Genomic DNA, 22,735 nt, shown 5'->3' with positions numbered 1-22,735 from the left:
AAGACTGTGTGATAAATTAACAAACGAATAAGATAGGAATTTCAACATATAGGGTTCAAGTTTGTTACCGTTAAATAAGCATTGCTTGTACAGTAACGTTATGTCGTTACAACGTTGACCCACTTTTAACGCGCCGAGTACCGACTGTAGCCGGTAACAAATGCTAATTAGCTTGCTGTCAAGTTTTTCCTTTGTCGAGCTTTAAGCGTAAGGTCATGGATGTTCCTACTGCTTGTTCCTGCCGTAATGATACGTGATATGTGCTGTTGTCTGTTCATAGCCACTTTTTTAATCTATGCAGTTAGCATTGTTTTGTTACTAGTATTGTATGTTTCTTTTTGCTGTTTAACCGAAGTGTAACTGCTGCCATCTTGACGAGATCACCATCGCAAGAGATTTTATCTCATTGTTTTTGGCGTCATTACAACATTAAAATTTACTTTTATTCATTTTCATATACATTCTAGTTTATGTTCCATTTACAGTCAAACATTTTGATGTACTCCAGGCTCAAGTTTGATTAATCAAAAAATCTGCGTAGTAGTACAGTCTGAAGATGCTCTTGCACATTCGGTGTCAATTGAACAAAAATTATGGGAGGATATAGGTTTAATTTACAGTCAAACATTTTGATGTACTCCAGGCTCAAGTTTGATTAATCAAAAAATCTGCGTAGTAGTACAGTCTGAAGATGCTCTTGCACATTCGGTGTCAATTGAACAAAAATTATGGGAGGATATAGGTTTAATAAGTTTTACAATTTTTGAAGTGAGTGATGGATTGATAAGTTTAGATGTGTTCAATATTTTCTTATCTTCAGACATAATAGTGTAGGAGATGTTTCTTTACCTGCATGATAGTTTCGACTGGGACTCCAATCTTCCTCAGAAGAGTCATTAGTCCTTAAATTAAATTCATGATAGACGTGAACTTAAAATCATTGTTTTATTTTATGGCCTTGGTGCCCTGGCTTTTGACCTTCGTGCCCTCAAAAAACTGACAGCACAAAAGGCCAAGTGGCCTTGCCCCTAAAATGACGAAATTCCAGGCCTGGTTCTAACTCACACTGTCCTTGCTTAAAGAATCATATTTACATTTTTTACACTTAAACTAGAGATGTAGGTGTGTAGAAAAATGAATCCTTCAATTAAAACTTCAACAAATGGAGCAGGGTTTGCAAACGTTTTAACGACTACAACAATTATTATTGTTAGATAATTGTGAGAGAATTACACACAATTTAACACTCCACAGATCACTGATATAAATACATAATTAAATATAAATACATCATTTAGAAATGCTTCTAGCTGTTATATCACAGTGCTGTTGAATTCTGATTGGTCTAAGGGCGTTGATTAATTTTCCATAACAGTGAAAATTGTGCTGGCTGTAATTCAAATCACAGGTTTATATTAATGAGCCTGTTGTAAGATGGTATTGTTTCTATAGTAATAACATATTTACAAGGATATGTATGGCCAACATTCCACAGAATCTATGCTTAATAGATTTAATAAACTGATAAATGTATTGTCATTTAACCAGTGTTGTAGTTGAGTCACTAAGCCTCGAGTCCGAGTTCAGTCTCGAGTCCCCAGTGTTCAAGTCCGAGTCAAGTCATTAAAGAAAATTTTGAGTCAAATCTGAGTCAAGTCCACTCGGATGAGTCGAGTCCGAGAATAAGACTCCAATCGCACCATTTGACGGTGGCTGTTGCTGCCTTTATGTGAAACCGTCTCTGCTACTGTGTTGGACTAACGTTACTGCTCGACTGCCCCATTTTAGTTAACAGGCTACAGATAAAAAGCTTGTTCATCGCTCAGCAAGCCCCGCCCACTATCAACAGGGCAAATAACATGATAGAGGGTTAACACTAGCTAGTTCGTCGCTCAGCAAGCAAGCCCCGCTATCAACAGAGCAATGAACATAGTGTGTCACTTTCTTCTCTGGGTGGAGTCTTGCCAAATGACGATTGAAGTTCGAGGTTGTCCCCATTGTCTCCTCAATAGTTCTTCTACATATGGAACGCATAGCAGTGGATTTTTTCCCACTGCATGAGAAGTCTGTATAAGCAAAGCGGACAATCCTAGGGGCTTCTCTCCAGGCATTTTAGCGCCATTAACATTAGTTTGTTCCTGAACATGACGTATGAACAGGTGAATGTGCATTCTCTTGCACAAAATTAGTATAAAAGTTAATGTAGATATAAATATTTTCTGCCAAATTATTATGGCATGTTACAAAAAATAAAGAAAAAATCAGAGTCCTTGTCTCCAATTTACGAGTCTGAATGCAGTTAATGTGTGAGTCCAAGTCCGAGTCATCAGTGGTCAAGTCCAAGTCAAGTCACGAGTCCTTAAAATTAGGGCACGGATCAGACGAGTATGACAAACCTGAATTTAACAAAGAAATACATACAGTACCAGTCAAAATTTGTACACCCCTACTTATTCATAGGTTTTTCTGTATTGTGACTATTTTCTACATTGTACAACAATACTGAAGGCATCAAAACTATGAAATAACATCTGGAACATATATGGAGTTATGTGGTAAACAAAAATGTGTTAAAAATATAATATCTTTCATATTTTCAATTCTTCAAAGTAGCCAGTGTTTACCTTGATGACGCTTTGCACACTATTGGCATTACCTTAACCAGCTTCATGAGGTCGTCACCTGGAATGCTTTTCAATTAACAGGTGCCTTGTCAAAAGTTAATTAGTGCAATTTCTTACCTTCTTAATGCGTTTGAGATCAAACAGTAAATAATAAATAATAAAAATACAGTAAATAGCCCTATTCCACAACTGTAGTAATCTGTATTATGCCAAGATTACTAAGAGAAACAACAACCATCATTACTTTAAGACATGAAGTAACTTTTAATTAATAAAACTAAAGAAAAAAAAAATGTTGAATTAGAATGTGTTTCCAAACTTTTGACTGGCACTGTATAATCACTGATATGGTGAAGGTTTCTGTAAGTGGAAATTTATTTCACATTTCCGGAAGCAGTCCTGAATATCAGCACTTTGGAACTATCAGCAAGTTTTCAGGATAGAGACTGTTTGGTTTTTCAGTAGCATGACAAGTGTGTATGTGTCTTTTTTTTTGTTTTGTTTATTAACTTTAAGAGAGAGAAAATGACAGGTGAGGAAACCATTTATAGCTTATATAGGTGCTAACAGAAAAAAATTTCTCTTTCAGGCGTTCCACCACACTTAATGTAACTATAAATGATTAAAATGTGTGGTGTGGTTTCATCTCATCTCATCTCATCTCATCTCATCTCATCTCATCTCATCTCATCTCATCTCATCTCATCTCATCTCATCTCATCTCATCTCATCTCATCTCATCTCATCTCATCTCATCTCATCTCATCTCATCTCATCTCATTTTCTTCCGCTTATCCGGGGCCGGGTCGCGGAGGCAGCAGTCTGAGCATGGAAGCCCAAACTTCCCTCTCCCCAGACACCTCGGCCAGCTCCTCGGGAAGAACATCGAGGTGTTCCCAGGCCAGCCGAGAGACATAGTCCCTCCAGCGTGTCCTGGGTCTTCCCCGGGGCCTCCTCCCAGGGGGACATGCCTGGAACACCTCCCCAAGGAGGCATCCAGGAGGCATCTGAAAGAGATGCCAGAGCCACCTCAGCTGATTCCTCTCGATGTGGAGGAGCAGCGGCTCTACTCCGAGCTCCTCCCGTGTGAGTGTGCTTCTCAACCTATCTCTAAGGGAGCACACAGCCACCCTGTGAAGGAAACTCATTTCGGCCGCTTGTATCCGCGATCTTGTTCTTTCGGTCATTACCCAAAGCTCATGACCATAGGTGAGAGTCGGACCGTAGATCGACCGGTAAATTGAGAGCTTTGCCTTTTGGCTCAGCTCCTTCTTCACCACGATGGACCGGTAAAGCGACCACATCACTGCGGAGGCTGCACCGATCCGCCTGTCGATCTCACGCTCCATCCTTCCCTCACTCGTGAACAAGATCCCGAGATATTTAAACTCCTCCACTTGAGGCAGGACTTCTCCACCAACCTGAAGAGGGCAAGCCACCCTTTTCCGGTCGAGAACCATGGCCTCGGACTTGGAGGTGCTGATTCTCATCCCAGCCACTTCACACTCAACTGCAAACCGCCCCAGTGCATGCTGAAGGTCCTGGTTTGAAGAAGCCAACAGATGTGGTGTGGTGTTATAGGAAAATAATCAATGATGTAGTGATGTAAAGCAAAGGTCACAATTTTCCAATAATATAAATTATTACAGGTGGCACAGTGGTCCAGTGGTTAGCACAGTCGCCTCACAGCAAGAAGGTTTTGGGTTCAAGCGCAGTGACTGACTGGGGTCTTTCTGTATAGAGTTCATATGTTGTCTATGTGCATTTCCCCCATGGTCCAAAAACATGCAGTTAAAGGAGAACTGAAGGCAATTTTTTTATTATAAAAATTCTATTTCTCTCATTTTATTAAATATAGGAATGCATTTTTGATAGCTATTTTGTCACTGCTATAGCAAGTTATGAGTGTTTGTAATCTGCTATGTAACGTATCAGTCCATATGTCAAAGCAATGGCCGTAAACGAGATTCGTTGAGACCTGTGCGAGACATCGTAGAACGGAAGTAAAACGTACAGCAGAAATCAAAGTGACCAACATCTGCCAACGTTGTCAAAATACGTGCGCGCCCTCTTTCGAATGCTGATGTAATCAAGCCGGAAGTTTTGTTTGTTTTGATAGCAATTAGAAGGGCGGCACGGTGGTGTAGTGGTTAGCGCTGTCGCCTCACAGCAAGAAGGTCCGGGTTCGAGCCCCGTGGCCGGCGAGGGCCTTTCTGTGCGGAGTTTGCATGTTCTCCCCGTGTCCGTATGGGTTTCCTCCGGGTGCTCCGGTTTCCCCCACAGTCCAAAGACATGCAGGTTAGGTTAACTGGTGACTCTAAATTGACCGTAGGTGTGAATGTGAGTGTGAATGGTTGTCTGTGTCTATGTGTCAGCCCTGTGATGACCTGGCGACTTGTCCAGGGTGTACCCCGCCTTTCACCCGTAGTCAGCTGGGATAGGCTCCAGCTTGCCCGCGACCCTGTAAGACAGGATTAAGCAGCTAGAGATAATGAGATGAGATGAGATAGCAATTAGGAAAGTTTGAAAAAAGTAGGCAATAATCGTCATTTAAATTAATTTTTGTGCAAAATTTCGTTTGGAAAACAGTTTTCAAAATGGCGGCACTGACACCTGGCTGACATTTCATGTTTCGAAGTCTTGTGAAGATCGCACAGATAAGCGACGCCTGCCATGGACCAAACGAACTAAATTCAACATGGCTAAAAACAAATAGGCCGATAAGTCTCATCTCATCTCATTATCTCTAGCCGCTTTATCCTGTTCTACAGGGTCGCAGGCAAGCTGGAGCCTATCCCAGCTGACTACAGGCAAAAGGCGGGGTACACCCTGGACAAGTCGCCAGGTCATCACAGGGCTGACACATAGACACAGACAACCATTCACACTCACATTCACGGTCAATTTAGAGTCACCAGTTAACCTAACCTGCATGTCTTTGGACTGTGGGGGAAACCGGAGCACCCGGAGGAAACCCACGCAGACATGGGGAGAACATGCAAACTCCACACAGAGAGGCCCTCGCCGGCCCCGGGGCTCAAACCCAGGACCTTATTGCTGTGAGGCGACAACGCTAACCACTACACCACCGTGCCGTCCCAGGCCGATGAGTATAATATTTAATTGCAATCAGTTGCCAATATGAGTCACGATATAAAGTTGCTAAAACCAAAATTGAATAACACGTTACTTAAGAAATAAAGCAAGTTTAAAAATTACTTCAGTTCTCCTTTAAATGACAACTCTAAATTCCCCATAGGAGTGAATGGTTGTTTTTCTGGTGAAGCTATGCCAGGCCTAGCAAGCCAGCAGTGGATGAAATGTGCTCGCGATAGATGCAGACAGCCTCATCAGAGGTTGGCAACTGACAGGCCACTTGGCCTATGTGGTGTCAAGAAAATAAATAAACTATTACTCAATATTTTCATTGAGCAAACATTTTTATTTACATGATTTTTTTAAAATCATGTAAATAGACAAGAAAACCACTTGGCAAGCAAGGACATCTGTGAGAAAAGGGTCTGGTGTTGACATAATGATTATTATTTATTATGAAACGGGGACAGTTTTTTTTTTTTTTTTAATTCCCATGTGACTGTGATGAAAGCACCATTTCCTCAGCTCTTATCCCTCCTTTTTCTGACTTTCCATAGAATCCATGAAATAATATATAAAGAAGTAATTTTAACAAGCTTCTGCTAAAAACATTAACTGGCAAATACACGAGACACCCACACACACTCCCACACACACACACACACATGCACTCTCAGAGATCTTTCACAGTCCCCTGGTGAGTTGGCTGCAAATGTGAAGCATCCTCATAATAAAGACATGAAAGAAGCTTCGGTCCTCGTTAAAAGCTGCTTCACTGTCTTCAGAAGTCAGAACTCCCTAACAAGTGTCCAGGTGTGATTGAATCCTCTCCCATCCACCGTGCACACTTAATTAAAAGTGACTAATAGGCAGGAGAGGCTTGGCCATGCTCGATAAACTACAGGCTGAGTAGCAATCTCAATCCTTCCCTGTTTTACATCTTGCAGGTTTGCACCCTAAATCAACATGTGGCAGGTCTATCTGCACATTCAGCTTTATCTTAACCCACTGCTGGGGCATTTTGGAGCGGACATGTCTGATTTAATGGCGCCTGTATCAGCATATAAAATGCAAACACATAAACAGCATATTGGAGTAGATAGCACATTATTATGAGGAATAATTTGCTATATGGCATCACTGGAGGAGCTCTTCAAATGGACTGCACTGCAAAGAGCCTTTAAAATCTTAACTCACCCTTCATTTATGAACTGCTATTAATTCATTATACTACACATATTTATCAGATGCTCTTATACAGAGCAATGCACAACACACCCAGAGCAGCCTGGGGAGCAGTCAGGGGCGAGGTCCCTTGCTCAAGGGCACTTCAGCCATTCCTGCTGGTCCAGGGAATCGAACCAGCAACCTTTTAGACCCAAAGCTGCTTCTCTTAGCACTAGGCCATGACTTCCCAAATTCAATTTTAACCCCCAGTTAAATTTTAATCCAAATTACAGTCAGGAAACCAGGCACGTATTTGTTTCTGTCTGAAACAAGCAAAACATGTTTTAAATAAATTTGGTGTCATGCCAATACACACAGCCAAAATCTTAAAATGTTCTAAGATCTCATATTTCACACCTCTTGCATTTGGAAGAAAAAAAACCCCCAATCAATCAAATCAAAACTTGAAAAAAGTTAGAATGAGATGGACTTTTTTTTTTTTGAATAGTCCTGCTGTAAGAAAGTTGAATGCTCTTATATAGCTCTGGATCTCAAAACGGATTCCATGAGAAATAGCCAGGTGGTACATGTTTTTTATTTTGTTACAGTGGTGGACATCACATTATTCTATGATGGTGTAGGGCTATTGTAGGTAAAAAGAGTCCATCTCATTCTAACTTTTTTCAAGTTTTGATTTGATTTATTGTTTTTTTTTTTTCTTCTCTCCAAATGTAAGAGGTGTGAAATATGAGATGCTGGTTGTGTGTACTGGCATGACACCAAATTCATCTCATCTCATCTCGTCTCATTATCTCTAGCCGCTTTATCCTCCTACAGGGTCGCAGGCAAGCTGGAGCCTATCCCAGCTGACTACGGGCGAAAGGCGGGGTACACCCTGGACAAGTCGCCAGGTCTGACACCAAATTTATTTTTAAAAATATTTTGTTTGTTGGCGGCACGGTGGTGTAGTGGGTAGCACTGTCGCCACACAGCAAGAAGGTCCGGGTTCGAGCCCAGTGGCCGGCAAGGGCCTTTCTGTGTGGAGTTTGCATATTCTCCCCATGTCCACGTGGGTTTCCTCCGGGTGCTCCGGTTTCCCCCACAGTCCAAAGACATGCAGGTTAGGTTAACTGGCGACTCTAAATTGACCGTAGGTGTGAATGTGAGTGTGAATGGTTGTCTGTGTCAATCAGTGCGTTTACATGCACATCCAAATCGAGCTACTGTCGGTAATCGAGCTAAGGGTCCCAGCAGGGGTGCCAGAGAAATCCAATCCTACATGCACACAAGGAAATCGAGCTATTGTGTGAGGTACATTGTACACCCGAGCCACAGGTGGCGCTACACGCCCCATCGTGTTGGTACACTTCCGGTTGTCGTCATGAAGAAGAGCTATTCAAGAGTATAAACAAAGTTATCAGTTCCGTGTTCACAAGAAGAATGACGACGAGGACAGCAACATCGAGAGAGAGAAGATGGACAACAACGAAGCAGCTCAGCACTTGCTGAACATTCTGTACACCATCGCGTTGTCATGCCGACCAAGGCTGTTGTGTTTCCCACTTGTGGTCTCGTCACTCGTCACTTCCGGAAGGGGCAGTGCTGAAGTAAGTAGCTCGACTATGTAGCTCGATAGGGTTTACATGCACTAAGTAGCTCGGCTACAATTGCATAATCTAGGTCGCGTAGCTCGATTACGAGAAATCCGGTTCGGTTTGATTTCAGCCGAGCTAAGGTGTTTCCATGGCATTTAGAACTTCGATTTCAGTCGAGCTACGGCAGAAATTCGATTTTCTCTATGTGCATGTAAACACACTGTATGTGTCAGCCCTGTGATGACCTGGCGACTTGTCCAGGGTGTACCCCGCCTTTCGCCCGTAATTAGCTGGGATAGGCTCCAGCTTGCCTGCGACCCTGTAGAACAGGATAAAGTGGCTAGAGATAATGAGATGAGATTTTGTTTGTTTAGACAGAAACAAATAAGTGCCTGTTTTTCTGACTGTAATTTGGGTTAAAATTTAATTGGGGGTTAAAATTTAATTTGGGAAGTCATGGCCTAATGCTTAGAGAAGCAGCTTTGTGTCCAAAAGGCTGCTGGTTCGATTCCCTGGATCCCCAGCTATAGAACCTTACAGTAGTGTTTCTTTATCAGAGACCTCTTTTTATAATGCTAAGGACCTTAACCCACCCAAAGAACCACTGCAGCACCTTTGAAGAACCTTTTATTTTTTCATTCAAAAGGCATTTTCCTCATGCACTTTTTCAGTATTTGCTCTAAAATGCAACCGTTTGTAATTTAAATGTACCATTCATTAAAAAAAAATTGTGGACCAAAAAGTCCAAGAAAAATGATTGTTGTCGTCCAGAGACGTCCAAGCTTATCATCAAAGGGCTGGCACGGCTGCAGGTTTTAATTCCAACTAAGCAGGAACACACCAGACACAACTCACCAGTCGCTTGAAAATCAAGACCAATCGATTAAAAAAGTGGAGTCAGATGTGGTACTGCAGAGAAGGATTGAAAAAAAAAAACCCCTCACATTGCATCCACATTGGCTCTTTGCAGATAAGATTAGACATCCCTGCTGTAGTCAAAGCACCAATTTATTGTTCAGAAGTGAGCTCGGTGGAGCTTTAGGAACAGCTGTAGTAAATAAAATGTGAAACAAATTCCAGCATAAATTAGCAAACTGTAGATTAGAACTCTGAAACAGAATTAATGGTATGGGCTAGTTCCAGCTCACCGTTATGCGCTCGTCTCGGTCATTAATGTTGGAGCCATCTTTCCTCCAGGAGATGGTGGGCTCTGGGTGGCCACGAGGGGGCTGGCATTCCAACACAGCCGGTTCCCCCTCGGCCACCATCACATCAGCAGGATTCTGTCTGAAATCATCTCGCAGGACTGCAGACAGAGAAGAAGAGAAAAAGATTGTGGTAATTTAGCATCATCTGAATGAACTGACATAGTATATTTCAACACACACACACAGACACACGTTTTTCTTACTATCTGTAGCAGCAGGGGCGTGATCGAATGGCAGTTTGTGAATGGAGAGAGAGTGAGGCCAGGGAAGATGATTGGCAAAACGACCACACCTGTGTCTGATTAATTTTTTTTTTTTTTTTTTTTGGTGTGTGTGTGTGTGTGTACGTCTTCCAGTGACAGCCGAGGGCTAATAAGGAGGGAGAAACCAGAGAGGAGGAGAGCTTCGTGTGGAGCAGAGTCTGAGTGTGTGCGTGTGTGTGAGAGAGAGAGAGAGAGAGTGTGAGAGTGTAATGAGCTGAAAAGCTGAAAAATAAATTTTAAAAAGCAACGAAAAAATATCCCGTCTGTCCCAGTGATTCAGTGTCCCACCTGACTGGAGAGAAAGCGCTACACTATCCTGATGAGGACCTTACACTGACATAATTATACCCTGTCCACACTAGGGATTTTGTACTGATACGAAACTACTTTCGTACCGCAACACCTGTCCACACTAGCAACTATACCGGTACTGTAGCGGTATAACTGTAGCGGTACAAAACCCACAAATGTATGGGTTTCGTACCGGTACAATATCAGTACTGTAGCGCTTCGCTGTAGTGTGGACAGATGAAGCGGCTCTGTATCGATACAAATATAATGCGCATGCGCAAAGTCACACACCTCAATCGATGTCTTTGCTGAATAAAATAGTGAAGAACGGAGATTCGTTTGTTTCTTTCTCAACTGCCTCGCGCGTTTTATACGATTCGACTGAATAAATGACCACCAGAAATACAGACTGTACATTGACAACAAAAAGCACACACATGTTGTTTCATCCGTACGGAAGCCGAGAGAGGCCCTTCATATAATCCTTTTTTTTTAATTCACCTTGTTATCCCGAGATAACGACATAATTAATTCAGGATCTCGAGAAAACAACACAACTAATTCGAGATCTCGAGAAAATAAAAACCGTTATTTCGAGATCTCGAGAAAACAAAACAATTATTTCATGATCTCGAGTAAACAGCTGAGAAATGGTTCATTCAGGAACGCCAAGAGACTTGTGATATGCTGACCTTGGGGCTATTTCTCATTCTGTATAGACGCAACTTTGGTCATTAGAATGTCTGGAATAACCGATCACCTAATAAGGCAATATTTTGATCAGGGGTTGACACAGGGAGAGATTGCATTAAGTCTTTTAATAAGAGATAATTTCAAAATTAGTCCGCGGCACCTCCGCAGAAGACTGGCCCGGCTTCGTCTCTACCGACGGAGATACAGTGATCCAGCTGAGATCATGGAATAATTGTTTGGTTTTCTCGAGATCTCGAAATAACGGATGCCATATATTCTCGGAAGGAAGTTACTCGGTAACCACGGAAACATTTCGCGCACCCGCATTTCAACTACCGTGAAAGAAAACCGCAAACATTTCTCGCTAGTGTGGACAGATGCACTAAACTGTACCGGTATACTTTGTATCGATACAGTTATACCACTTTCGTACCGGTATAAGTGTGAACACAGCATTATATATAAACACATTTATTCCACAAAATCGAGTCGTACTTGAGCTGATAGCCAACAAGGCGCGTATTGCTGAGTCGGCTATAAACCATGTACGACGAGATTGAGTGGAATAACTGTTTTATTCTATCCACATTCACTGGATTTTGAGAAACAGAGCATTTTTATTTTTAGCAAATTCGATAAATGAAAACTTTATACAAAACATCCGACAAAATCATTTCTGCTTAGAATGTAAACAAACTGGCGAAATGACCGTAGCAATTTGTGAAAAATGCTGTAATAATAATTATTGAAAAATAAAAAAAGATACATTCTTACTATTAAATACTTTTATTCCATATTTTGTTGCTTTTTTGTGGTTTTTGGAGTTTTGTTTTCAAGTAGTTTTTATTTTGTCCTCAGTTGGTTGAGCAACACGTTCTGCCATTTTGTTTCTCTGTACTCACGCTATATGAGTTGATAGCCTGGTAGTAGAGTAGCCAATCAGAGGGTGCGACTGCTCACATCCAGTGATGATTTTATATATGTTTTTAAAATAAAAGCTGTATGAACATTTAGTCTCCACTAAAATGTAAAAACAGCCCCCCCCCCCCCCCCCCCCCCCAACCCCCACACTCTCTTCAAGGATTCTGTCTTGGCTCCAAGTCCAAACGTGATGCGGAACAAAGAAAGCAGGGATCACAGACAATCACTCTGAGAGAACTGACGTTTTTCTGTCGCACTTGACTACACTTTCATCACGGAGTGAACACGAGAGACGCCACTGGACTCATCACCCGCGATAAAACTAAGTGGCTGTGAGAGGTCAATCACATCAGTTGAGGAGTGAGGAGATGAGATTGAATCAGAGGAGGCCCTGGGGAACATGGGGAGGTGCTGAACGGAGCAGAGTCGACTGGGGCTGGGAACTAAAAGATACGTAGCCATGGTCATCTTCTCTTCCTTCTCTCTGATTTCATTCTTCTTCCAACTACTCTTTGTCGTCTGTCTTTGTTTCCTCTATCCATCTTCTCCTTGCTCATCTTATCCAGGTAAATATTTACATAACAATCAGATCTAATTCTTGCTAACAGCTGTTTTCGAAGCATGCTGAGACAAAACACAGCGCTCATTAGTTAGAGCTTGTTGATTGCGCATCAAACAGTTGAGCCTAGAGACGGGCTGATACCTCGCAACAGCAATTACAATGCTCTGACACATCTCCAAAAGCTTTACTGCCCATTAGCTGAAACGAGTCAATACATAACAGTACAATAATGATGCCAAGAGCTGCTAATCAGTCAGAGACAGCGCGAACGCTACGACTGAGCAATTTTCTACATTTTATTTCCACCTTTCTGTTTGGGCAACAAAGACTCTGAGAGGCAGATAAGTGACAGCCAGATGCTGTAGCAAGCTTTGGAAACAGATTTCAAATAATTCAACTGCCAATTAGATAGCAAGCATGTCATTTTGTCATTTTGATATAGCCATACGGCATCAAAACACATCCCTCTCAGTGCACCTCGCTGAAAAGACCATTCTAACACGAATACTACAGAATGCTGACATCGACAGGTATCTGCAGCATATAATTTGTTGAATTATGCATCGCTTCAGAGGCAGAGGCCACGTCTGAAGTGGGACTGGAGGAGCCTGGTGCAACAGTGATGAAAAAGGTAATTTCATTTCATCCATTTTCATTAAATCACTAAGCTGAGGAGTCAATAATCATACTCCCGATAGCGGGAACGTGTAGTCTGATCTCGGGAGAGGGTGCTGTCATAACCGGCGCTCCTCATCTGTGCTGTCCTCCCATCACCCACCCCACCCCCCACTGCCACTAACCCACCCTCTTCCTCCTCTGAGTCAGAACCTTCGCCTGCTGCCCTCCTCCAGGAATCGTGAAACAGATCCCATTACACAGCATAGGATTACACTCAAAGAGTCTGCACTACATCACACTACATTATACATGCATTACAAACCAAGGCATTCCTCAACAATGCGTGTGGTGTGTATGTGTGTGTGTGTGTGTGTTTGCCTTGGAAAGTCTGCTTCCTCTGCACAAAAACATCTTGTGTAAAGACATCTGTTTCAAGAATAAGGATGTGCAATATGGGAAAACTGTAGCATGACACATCAGGACATATTCTCTTTAGGACTGCTGACATTTTCCTAAACATCGCAACGCATCACTGTCATTGTTTCAAGAAGCCTAGTATGCCTGTTTGAAACTGTTCCCTATTCCCTTTGTAGCGCACTATTTTGGGAGTTTTGCCCTTTTTTTTAATCCAGTATAGCACTGAAATACAGTAGAGTGCAAATGATGTATCCAGAATACCCATAATGCACTTTGCTGTTTGTATCGGATAAGGTGTAGGGCATTACATTACAGGTATTTAGCGGCCACTCTTATCCCGAGTGATGTACAACACACCCAGAGCAGCCTGGGGAGCAGTTGGGGGTTAGGTACCTTGCTCAAGTTCATTTTAGCCATTCCTGCTGGTCCAGGGAATTGAACCAGCAACCTTTTGGTCACAAAGCTGCTTCTCTAACCTTTAGGCCATGGTTTTCCCCATTAGTGGTGTTTACAAAAATAAGATGGTTAACAAGGTGTCCAATATGAGCAAAGAAATTAAGAACGTTAATATTTAAAATAATATTGGCTGGCGTCGAATGGTATATCAGATATATTCCATTCAGCTAGCATGATATTGAACGAGTCGAAGATAAATTCAGTGTCATGCTAACTGAATGGAATATATCTGATATACCAGGAAAAAAAGCCAGCCAATATTACCGCGAGTTGACACCATCAGTGCAGCAGTGAAGCCACCTTCCAGCCAGTGTAGCGTTTATCAGTAGTTTTATCGAATGCTAAAAAAGCAGTCAAGCCAGTGCTATTGAGAGCAAGTAGCACAGGCTAACGACCGACAAACTAAGATTTCTGTCTCCAGATTCTTCTTCCACGCACGCTCGCCACAGTATTTTTCACTCAGACCCAAGTATTCATTTCCCTGTGTAATTTACTTAGTTAATTTTAAAATCAACATCAACAACTACACACAACGGCAGCCTGCAGCTAAACCCTTGCAAAATCCTTTGCCCTGTTGCTTTTTTGGGGTGTCTGGCTAAGCTTTGGCTGAGCTCAAGTCCTAGCTCTAATAGTAATGGTTCGCCACTGTTTATAAATATATGTGAAGAATATCTAATGAGGCACGGTGGTGTAGTGGTTAGCGCTGTCGCCTCACAGCAAGAAGGTCCTGGGTTCGAGCCCCGGGGCCGGCGAGGGCCTTTCTGTGTGGAGTTTGCATGTTCTCCCCGTGTCCGCGTGGGTTTTCTCCGGGTGCTCCGGTTTCCCCCACAGTCCAAAGACATGCAGGTTAGGTTAACTGGTGACTCTAAATTGACCGTGAGTGTGAATGGTTGTCTGTGTCTATGTGTCAGCCCTGTGATGACCTGGCGACTTGTCCAGGGTGTACCCCGCCTTTCGCCCGTAGTCAGCTGGGATAGGCTCCAGCTTGCCTGCGACCCTGTAGAAGGATGAAGCGGCTAGAGATAATGAGATGAATATCTAATGAAGTTTTGGTAGCCTTTCAGGTGTTCACCGAATCTTTCTCTTTCCTGGTGAGCAAAGAAATTCTTCTGCACATGCGCAGCAGAAAACTTTCTCATTGGATATTGACATCAGCTCTGACATACGATGTCGTGTTGTCTTGACAACCACGCAATATCGTAAACCATATTCAACACTCATTCTCCATTGGGTAGAGTGATGTAATACATGTAGGATAAGCGATATGCTAACAATACTGCATGCTATCAAACCAAATGAATGAAACCTGCTAGAAGGGAATAGAATACATGTTTTTATTCCATCGAAAAAGTGTCCTGTATGTATAATAATTTTCGATATTCAGTGTTTTCATTATACTGACTATATTGTAAAATTGTGATATTGATACTTTTATTAGTATTTGCACCTCAGACTACATCCATGTCCTTCTGACCCATATGACAGCCAGGAGTGGGTGTTTCCCCCCCATGGCTGCTCAGCCGTCACATTTTGATTCTCAGCCAATAGGCTTCATGCACTGACATTTCAAGGACAAAGGCCAGACAAAAGCACAGGCTGTGATAAATAAAATAAAATTTAAATGAATGAATGAATGAGTACATTTTCCCATATCATTGTGCAGACAACTCCTGTCAATAGATTAAACAGACTAGTTTTTGTCTTTGCAGTGAGTTTTATAGAAATGCTTTGGCTTTACCATTTTAAAAAACAGGGAAAGAAAAGAACAGACAGAGTTGGGAGAAATAACAAGCAAACTGTATGAAGACCATTATACCACTGATTTTTTCCCTATCTTTAGCAAAGATGCCTTATGTGACGATAATGGTGTATTGATTTCAGCTCTCTAGACACTTCATTTGCACAGCTGGACAAACACTCAGATGTACCAAGTTTCTGCTCTTACACCAGGTGGTACAGTAACACAAGCTGGGCAGCTTTAAACACGGGGTATCTCAGCTTCACTGCAGAGGCAGAGCTTAATCTCTACTGCAATACACCATGTAGGCGAAACCGAAATATATGCATGTTACAGGAAGAAACTCTGGGCCGGAAAGAGAAAAATACAACTGATAGAAGCGCTTCGCTTATTATTAAAGGATAACTGAAGGCAATTTTTTTATCAAAATTCTATTTATCTCATTTTATTAAATATAGGAATGCATTTTGATAGCTATTTTGTCACTGCTATACATACATGTCAAACTATACGGAATGTCCGTATTTTATACGGATTTGATTCAATAAACGTAGTATACGGGCGTATAAATAAAGTTATACGGATTCTTTAAAAAAAACTTCAATATTTATTTAGAGCTATAATCAATTCCCACGATGATAAATGTACTGTACACCACAGACAGCCAGTAAAGAGTCTTATGAAATCGCGCGTTATCTTGTGGTAGTGAGACTTCGTTCCACTTTTGATCATGCGCACACCGCATTGCGAGAATCCCGCCAACCGTGAAGTCATAGACATATAAACATAGACGCCGCCTTCTGCGTAGAATCATACGTCATCCTCGCCGCCATATTGGATGGGGCAAAGTGGAGTTTCTTCAGCCGTCTCTGGTATAGCGTCTAGACAGTAGCCGAGAATAAAGATGCCTCATTCATGTGCTGCGTTTAACTGTACCAACAGGTTTACCGTCCAAACGACATCACATGGGATTACCTTTCACAGGTGAGACTGGAAAAATACTTTGTATTCATTCTGAAGGTTTATTGTTATTAATATTGAATAAAAAGTAACTGGGATATATCATTGTTAATTATCATTCAAATTTTAAGTAAATTATTTTAATTTGCATCTTATACGGATTTTATAAGGGAAATACGGATTTTGGAGGTTGGTTATACAGGTTTGATTGACCAAAGGTTGACATGTATGGCTATAGCAAGTTATGAGTATTTGAAATCTGCTATGTAATCTATCAGTCCATATGTCAAAGCAATGGCCGTAAACGAGATTCGTTGAGACCTGTGCGAGACATCGTAGGACGGAAGTAAAACGTACAGCGGAAATCAAAGTCACCAACATCTGCCAACGTTGTCAAAAGATGCGCGCGCCCTCTTTCGAATGCTGATGTAATCAAGCCGGAAGTTTTGTTTGTTTTGATAGCAATCAGGAAAGTTTTTAAAAAAGTAGGCAGTAATCATCATTTAAACTCATTTTTGTGCAATATTTCGTTTGGAAAACAGTTTTCAAAATGGCGGCACTGACACCTGGCTGACACTTCACATTTCAAAGTCTCGCACAAGTCTCGTGAAGATCGCGCAGATAAGCGACGCCTGCCGTGGACCAAACGAACTAAATTCAACATGGCTAAAACCCGAATAGGCCGATAAGTATAATATTTAATTGCAATCAGTTGCCAATACGAGTCACGATGTAAGGTTACTAAAACCGAACACGTAACTGAATAACATGTTAATTAAGAAATAAAGCCAGTTTAAAAATGACTTCAGTTCTCCTTTAATTACGACAGTAAGAATGGACAGATTTGAGTTAAATGTGTCTAATGGTGAGAATACATTGTAACAACCAACTTCTCACGAGCAAAAGTGCATTCTCATTGGAATTTTGCGAGCTTTCTGACAGCCCTGATTTTTCTTCTCGCAAACCTGAACATGACGAAATTTACTACATACCATGTGTTCTAGAAAATAAACTCAAAATAGTTTCTTTTTAATGATTTACAATGGATTACATTACAGGCACTTAGCAGACGCTCTTATCCAGAGTGACATACAACATACCCAGAGCAGCCTTGGGAACAGCTGGAGGTTAGGAGCCTTGTTCAAGGGCACTTCAGCCATTTCTGTTGGTCCAGGGAATCAAACCAGCAACCTTTAGGTCATGGCGGGGGGATAAACTGCACCACCCGTGTCTATGTTTAACATAAACATGGCTACAGGCTAATGCCTGCTATTACTAGAAAAATCTGGTTTAAAAAAAATCCTACAAATGTCACTTTGATCTTCTCAACAAGTCTGGAAATGTGTGCCTAGATGTGCAAAAGCTTTCCTGTGAGAAAAAAATTGGATTTTTTTTTCTCCTGTATTCCCAAATTTGCATGATATGGATGTCATGGACATTGTTTTCAACAGCAGTTCTTCTCATCTCATCTCATTATCTGTAGCCACTTTATCCTGTTCTACAGGGTCGCAGGCAAGCTGGAGCCTATCCCAGCTGACTACGGGCGAAAGGCGGGGTACACCCTGGACAAGTCGCCAGGTCATCACAGGGCTGACACATATGGCCCTTTTCCACTACCCTTTTTCAGCTCACTTCAGCTCGCTTCAGCTCACTTCAGCCCAACACGGCTCGCGTTTCGACTATCTCAGAGCAGCACGACTCAGCTCGCTTCAGCCCTGCTTAGCACCCAAAACTCGCACGGTTTTGAAGTGGGGCTGAAGTGAGCCAAACCGAGCCGAGTGGGGCTAGGGGCGTGAGGAGACACTCCCCTGTGCACTGATTGGTGAGGAGGAGTGTCCTCACATGCCCACACACGCCCCGCGAGCACGCTGGGATCTGTAAACACTGTAAACCCGGAAGAAGAAGAATTACGAATTACAAGAATTTCTGAAGCCTTATGCGCCTCGCCTCATCTATACTGTACGCTCTTGCCAGTATCTGTTGGCGTTGTCGGTGACAACAAGCCACAGCACCAAGACCAGCAACACTAACGACTCCATATCCTCCATGTTTATTGTTTACTCTCCGGGTCGTGAGACTACCACTTAAAAGGTCACTGATGTCACTGTTTGTGCCGCCTAACGACATCACGTGACGTCCACCCACTTTCGCTAACTCCACCCAATGTGTCCACCCACTTCCAGCCAGCACGGTTCAGCGCGGTTGTAGTCGAAATGCAACCCCAACAGCCCCACTCAGCACGGCACGGCTCAGCCGCGTTTGTCGTGGAAAAGCGGCGATAGACACAGACAACCATTCACACTTACGGTCAATTTAGAGTCACCAGTTAACCTAACCTGCATGTCTTTGGACTGTGGGGGAAACCGGAGCACCCGGAGGAAACGGGGAGAACATGCAAACTCCGCACAGAAAGGCCCTCGCCGGCCACGGGGCTTGAACCCGGACCTTCTTGCTGTGAGGCGACAGCGCTAACCACTACACCACCGTGCCGCCCTGCAGCAGTTCTTATTATATTAAATATTTATCCCTCCATTTAAACAGATTATTCCACAAAGGGAGGAAATGTGGACCAGGAGGAAGGAAACAGCTCCTAAATGTGAACTGGTGAGGTGGAACTAAAACTATACTGTTCAACTAATATTATCGTTTCATAAGCAATATTGCTGTCTTCTTGAGGACGTTTTTGTTGTTCATAAGTGCATGCACTTAAGGCAACCACTGGAGCATTACTATAGCTTCACTTTACATTATATGTGTGTGTGTGTGTGTGTGTGTGTGTGTGTGTGTGTGTGTGTGTGTGTGTGTGTTTTTCTTAGACCCAGCCCCTGACTGTCAGAGATTTGTTCTAGGAGATTGGCATTAAATGAGAGGTGTCGTAGGCAGCCTGTGCAACTTCTCCATCTAGTCGAGCCCCCCTTTGTTTTTACCTCTCCATGGATTTCTCCTCAGTGAGAGGATATTGGAGACAGATGCCGAAAATGTCAAATTAGACCCATATTCCTGTCTAGCCCTAATGCCTCTGACATTAATGAGGAGCAGAGACTCTACCACCCTGCAGCTTGAGAGGTGAAAAGGAGAAGGAAAGAATGAGAATGAGAGAGAGAGAGAGAGAGAGAGAGAGAGAGAGATTTTCTCTGGAAAACTAACACCATAGTATAAGAAAACACACCAGCGGCAGACATTTGTGAAGGCTCATTTTTTTTCTTCCCAGAAATCAGCTAACTAGCTACAAAAGAAGCACTCATATGAGTTGTCCTCTGCAGGGACAAATGACAGACAGCTGTGGTATCTCTGGTCAGAGGTGATGGACTACAGAGGAGATTCTGTGTCATATCGTCTTTTCCTGTTGCTTCAGGCAGGGGATTCAGGCATCAAGAAAGACAAGAGCAGATATATGATTAGCGGCTCCACACTGGAGACGTATCCTGCCTAGTGTCATTTGGATGAAGTGACCTGTCCTACATGACTGCACAATCCAGTGGAAAGACAGAAACTAAGACATGATGTGTGTGAGAGGAAGGAGACACAAGAGAGACATAATGCACTGCTGTGCTCCGTCCTGGTCCTGAATACGTGCACAAATTGCACTAATTTGGCAGGATGTGTGCCAAAAATGGCTGCCAAACATTACTATTCATAAATGCAGCAGGGATTAGGGGCCAGGCGAGAGACAGAGAGAGGCCACTCTAGCGCACAGCGGAGCGAAACAGAACACACTCAAACAATGAGAAAATCCAGCAGCTGTAATCACTCCCACATGTTCCAGCGTCAGGACGTTTACACACTCCGGGGAGAGAGGGAGAGAGAGAGAGAGAGAGAGAGAGAGAGACAGAGACAGAGAGATGAGGGAAAGAGGCCTAGAGGTGGGGCGTGTCCCAATGAGCTGCACTGTAATGAGGGGACAAATTGGGATGACCCTGTAATTGGATGCATTCCCCCCCCACCCCTTTTTTGTCTTGCTGTCTATAAATGCACCATGCAGGATGGGGTGGGGAGAGAAATAATGAAAATACGAGCGGGACAGTCTCCTTGTCAGTTAGGCAGCATGTGACTAGTGGCTAATAGGAAACAGCTGTCTAGCTTTTTCCCCCAAACCCCCATAACCTCCAGTCTCGTTTCCTGAAAGATCATCAAAAATGGCTGCCCAGTTCCAATTACTGCTTCAATAATCAGCAGCTTTGTGATCCCGTAGAAACGAGAATAGACTGACTAGCGTGCTCTACATAACATAATATTTGGCTTTTCCATTTTTTGCTGTCCATTTGCAGTCCTCCGAAAGGTGTCTTGTTCTCTCTGAGGCTAAATGAGCATTAACGCAGACGCCTTATGTGAAAGATTAACACTCAAACACACTACAACAACATTTTACAATGTTCATAAGGCTACATTACATGAACATAAGCACTTTTATCATCTCATCTCATCTCATCTCATCTCATCTCATCTCATCTCATTATCTCTAGCCGCTTTATCCTGTTCTACAGGGTCGCAGGCAAGCTGGAGCCTATCCCAGCTGACTACGGGCGAAAGGCGGGGTACACCCTGGACAAGTCGCCAGGTCATCACAGGGCTGACACACAGACACAGACAACCATTCACACTCACATTCACACCTACGGTCAATTTAGAGTCACCAGTTAACCTAACCTGCATGTCTTTGGACTGTGGGGGAAACCGGAGCACCCGGAAGAAACCCACGCGGACACGGGGAGAACATGCAAACTCCCACTTTTATCATATGAGACATAAACCAATATAAGCATTTATAAGACTTATAATAATAGGCATCAACTGTCATAAAGACTATAGTCTTTATGGGGTTCATGTGGCGACATTACATCTACATAAGCATTTTGTAGCAAATAACTAGAAGTTATTGCCCATGGGAGAGAGGAGATGTAGTAGTTATTGCCCATCACTGAGGAGATGTAGACTCGGCCCTAGCAGAAGTCTCCGGCGAGGAGTGCTGATTATGAGGTTCTGTACAATCAAAACTCCCAGGCGAGTGGGGGAGGGGCTTCCCTGCCAAGGCTGTGCGCAGTGTGTTAGCGCGAGCATGTAGCCTATGGGAAAAGAATAGTTGGATTGTTCCAACATGTTGGATTAGCACTAATCCCATGTTTTGGAAAATCAAAAATGTTGTCTTGGGCCCCTCTGGGGTGTCACCAATCCATGTGCAAAGTATGGAGTATGTGCGTCCAGCCGTGTCGATTTGCATAGGTGAACAGACAGACAGAGAGAAAGCCTTACTTTAGTAGGATAGATATAAACATACTCATGTCAAGATTTCAGCTTGACGTCAAAAACCAAAGCTGTCTTCAGGACAGGTACAGCCTTTTGGGATAAATCTTTATAAATGCTAATATAGGTTTATGTCAGTTGTCATGAAGGGCTCATATAAATTAATGTGTATTATCCATCCATCCATTATCCGTTATCCGTAACCACTTATCCTGTGCAGGGTCGCGGACAAGCTGGAGCCTTTCCTAGCTGACTATGGGCAAGAGGCGGAGTACACCCTGGACAAGTCGCCAGGTCAATCGCAGGGCTGATACATAGAGACAAGCAACCATTCACACTCACATTCACACCTACAGTCAATTTAGAGCCACCAATTAACCTAACCTGCATGTCTTTGGACTGTGAGGGAAACCGGAGCACCCGGAGGAAACCCACACAGATACAGGGAGAACATGCAAACTCCACATAGAAAGGCCCCCGTCAACCACTGGGCTTGAACCCAGAACCTTCTTGCTGTGAGGCAACAGTGCTAACCACTATATCACCGTGCCGCCTTAATGTGTATGATGTAGCGCTTAAACACACGGCAAAGACTGCAACTGATACCCAGGATACACGCACATGCTGCACCTCCAGGTCAGTTGGTTGCAGTAATCTGGGTAACACATGACATGGTTCATAGGGCTACATTACAGTGTCATATGCCATTTATGATAACTGGCATAAACATTTATAATGCCTTATTCTTATTTAACAGACATCAACTGTTAAAGACTGTGATATGACTTTACTTAAGGACATGATTAATATGGCTACATTGCACCTACATAAGCCCTTTATGACAAATGATAAAAGCCAGTACGAAGATTTATACGTCTTATTCAA

The 22,735-nt window shown here is 42.8% G+C and overlaps 1 protein-coding gene across 1 annotated transcript in view; it reads right to left on the bottom strand.

The window, feature by feature from the left end:
* LOC132873227 (roundabout homolog 1-like) overlaps positions 1–22,735 on the bottom strand; it is a 430,545-nt gene that overhangs the window by 101,571 nt on the left and 306,239 nt on the right. Inside the window, exon 4 of the mRNA XM_060908586.1 lies at positions 9,631–9,788. Coding sequence (XP_060764569.1) covers positions 9,631–9,788 — 158 coding nt within the window. The remainder of the gene's footprint in view (positions 1–9,630; positions 9,789–22,735) is intronic.

This window comes from Neoarius graeffei, chromosome 25 (genome assembly GCF_027579695.1).
Source record: "Neoarius graeffei isolate fNeoGra1 chromosome 25, fNeoGra1.pri, whole genome shotgun sequence".
Lineage (NCBI taxonomy): Eukaryota > Metazoa > Chordata > Actinopteri > Siluriformes > Ariidae > Neoarius > Neoarius graeffei.
This window is presented reverse-complemented; position numbering and strand designations above follow the sequence as displayed.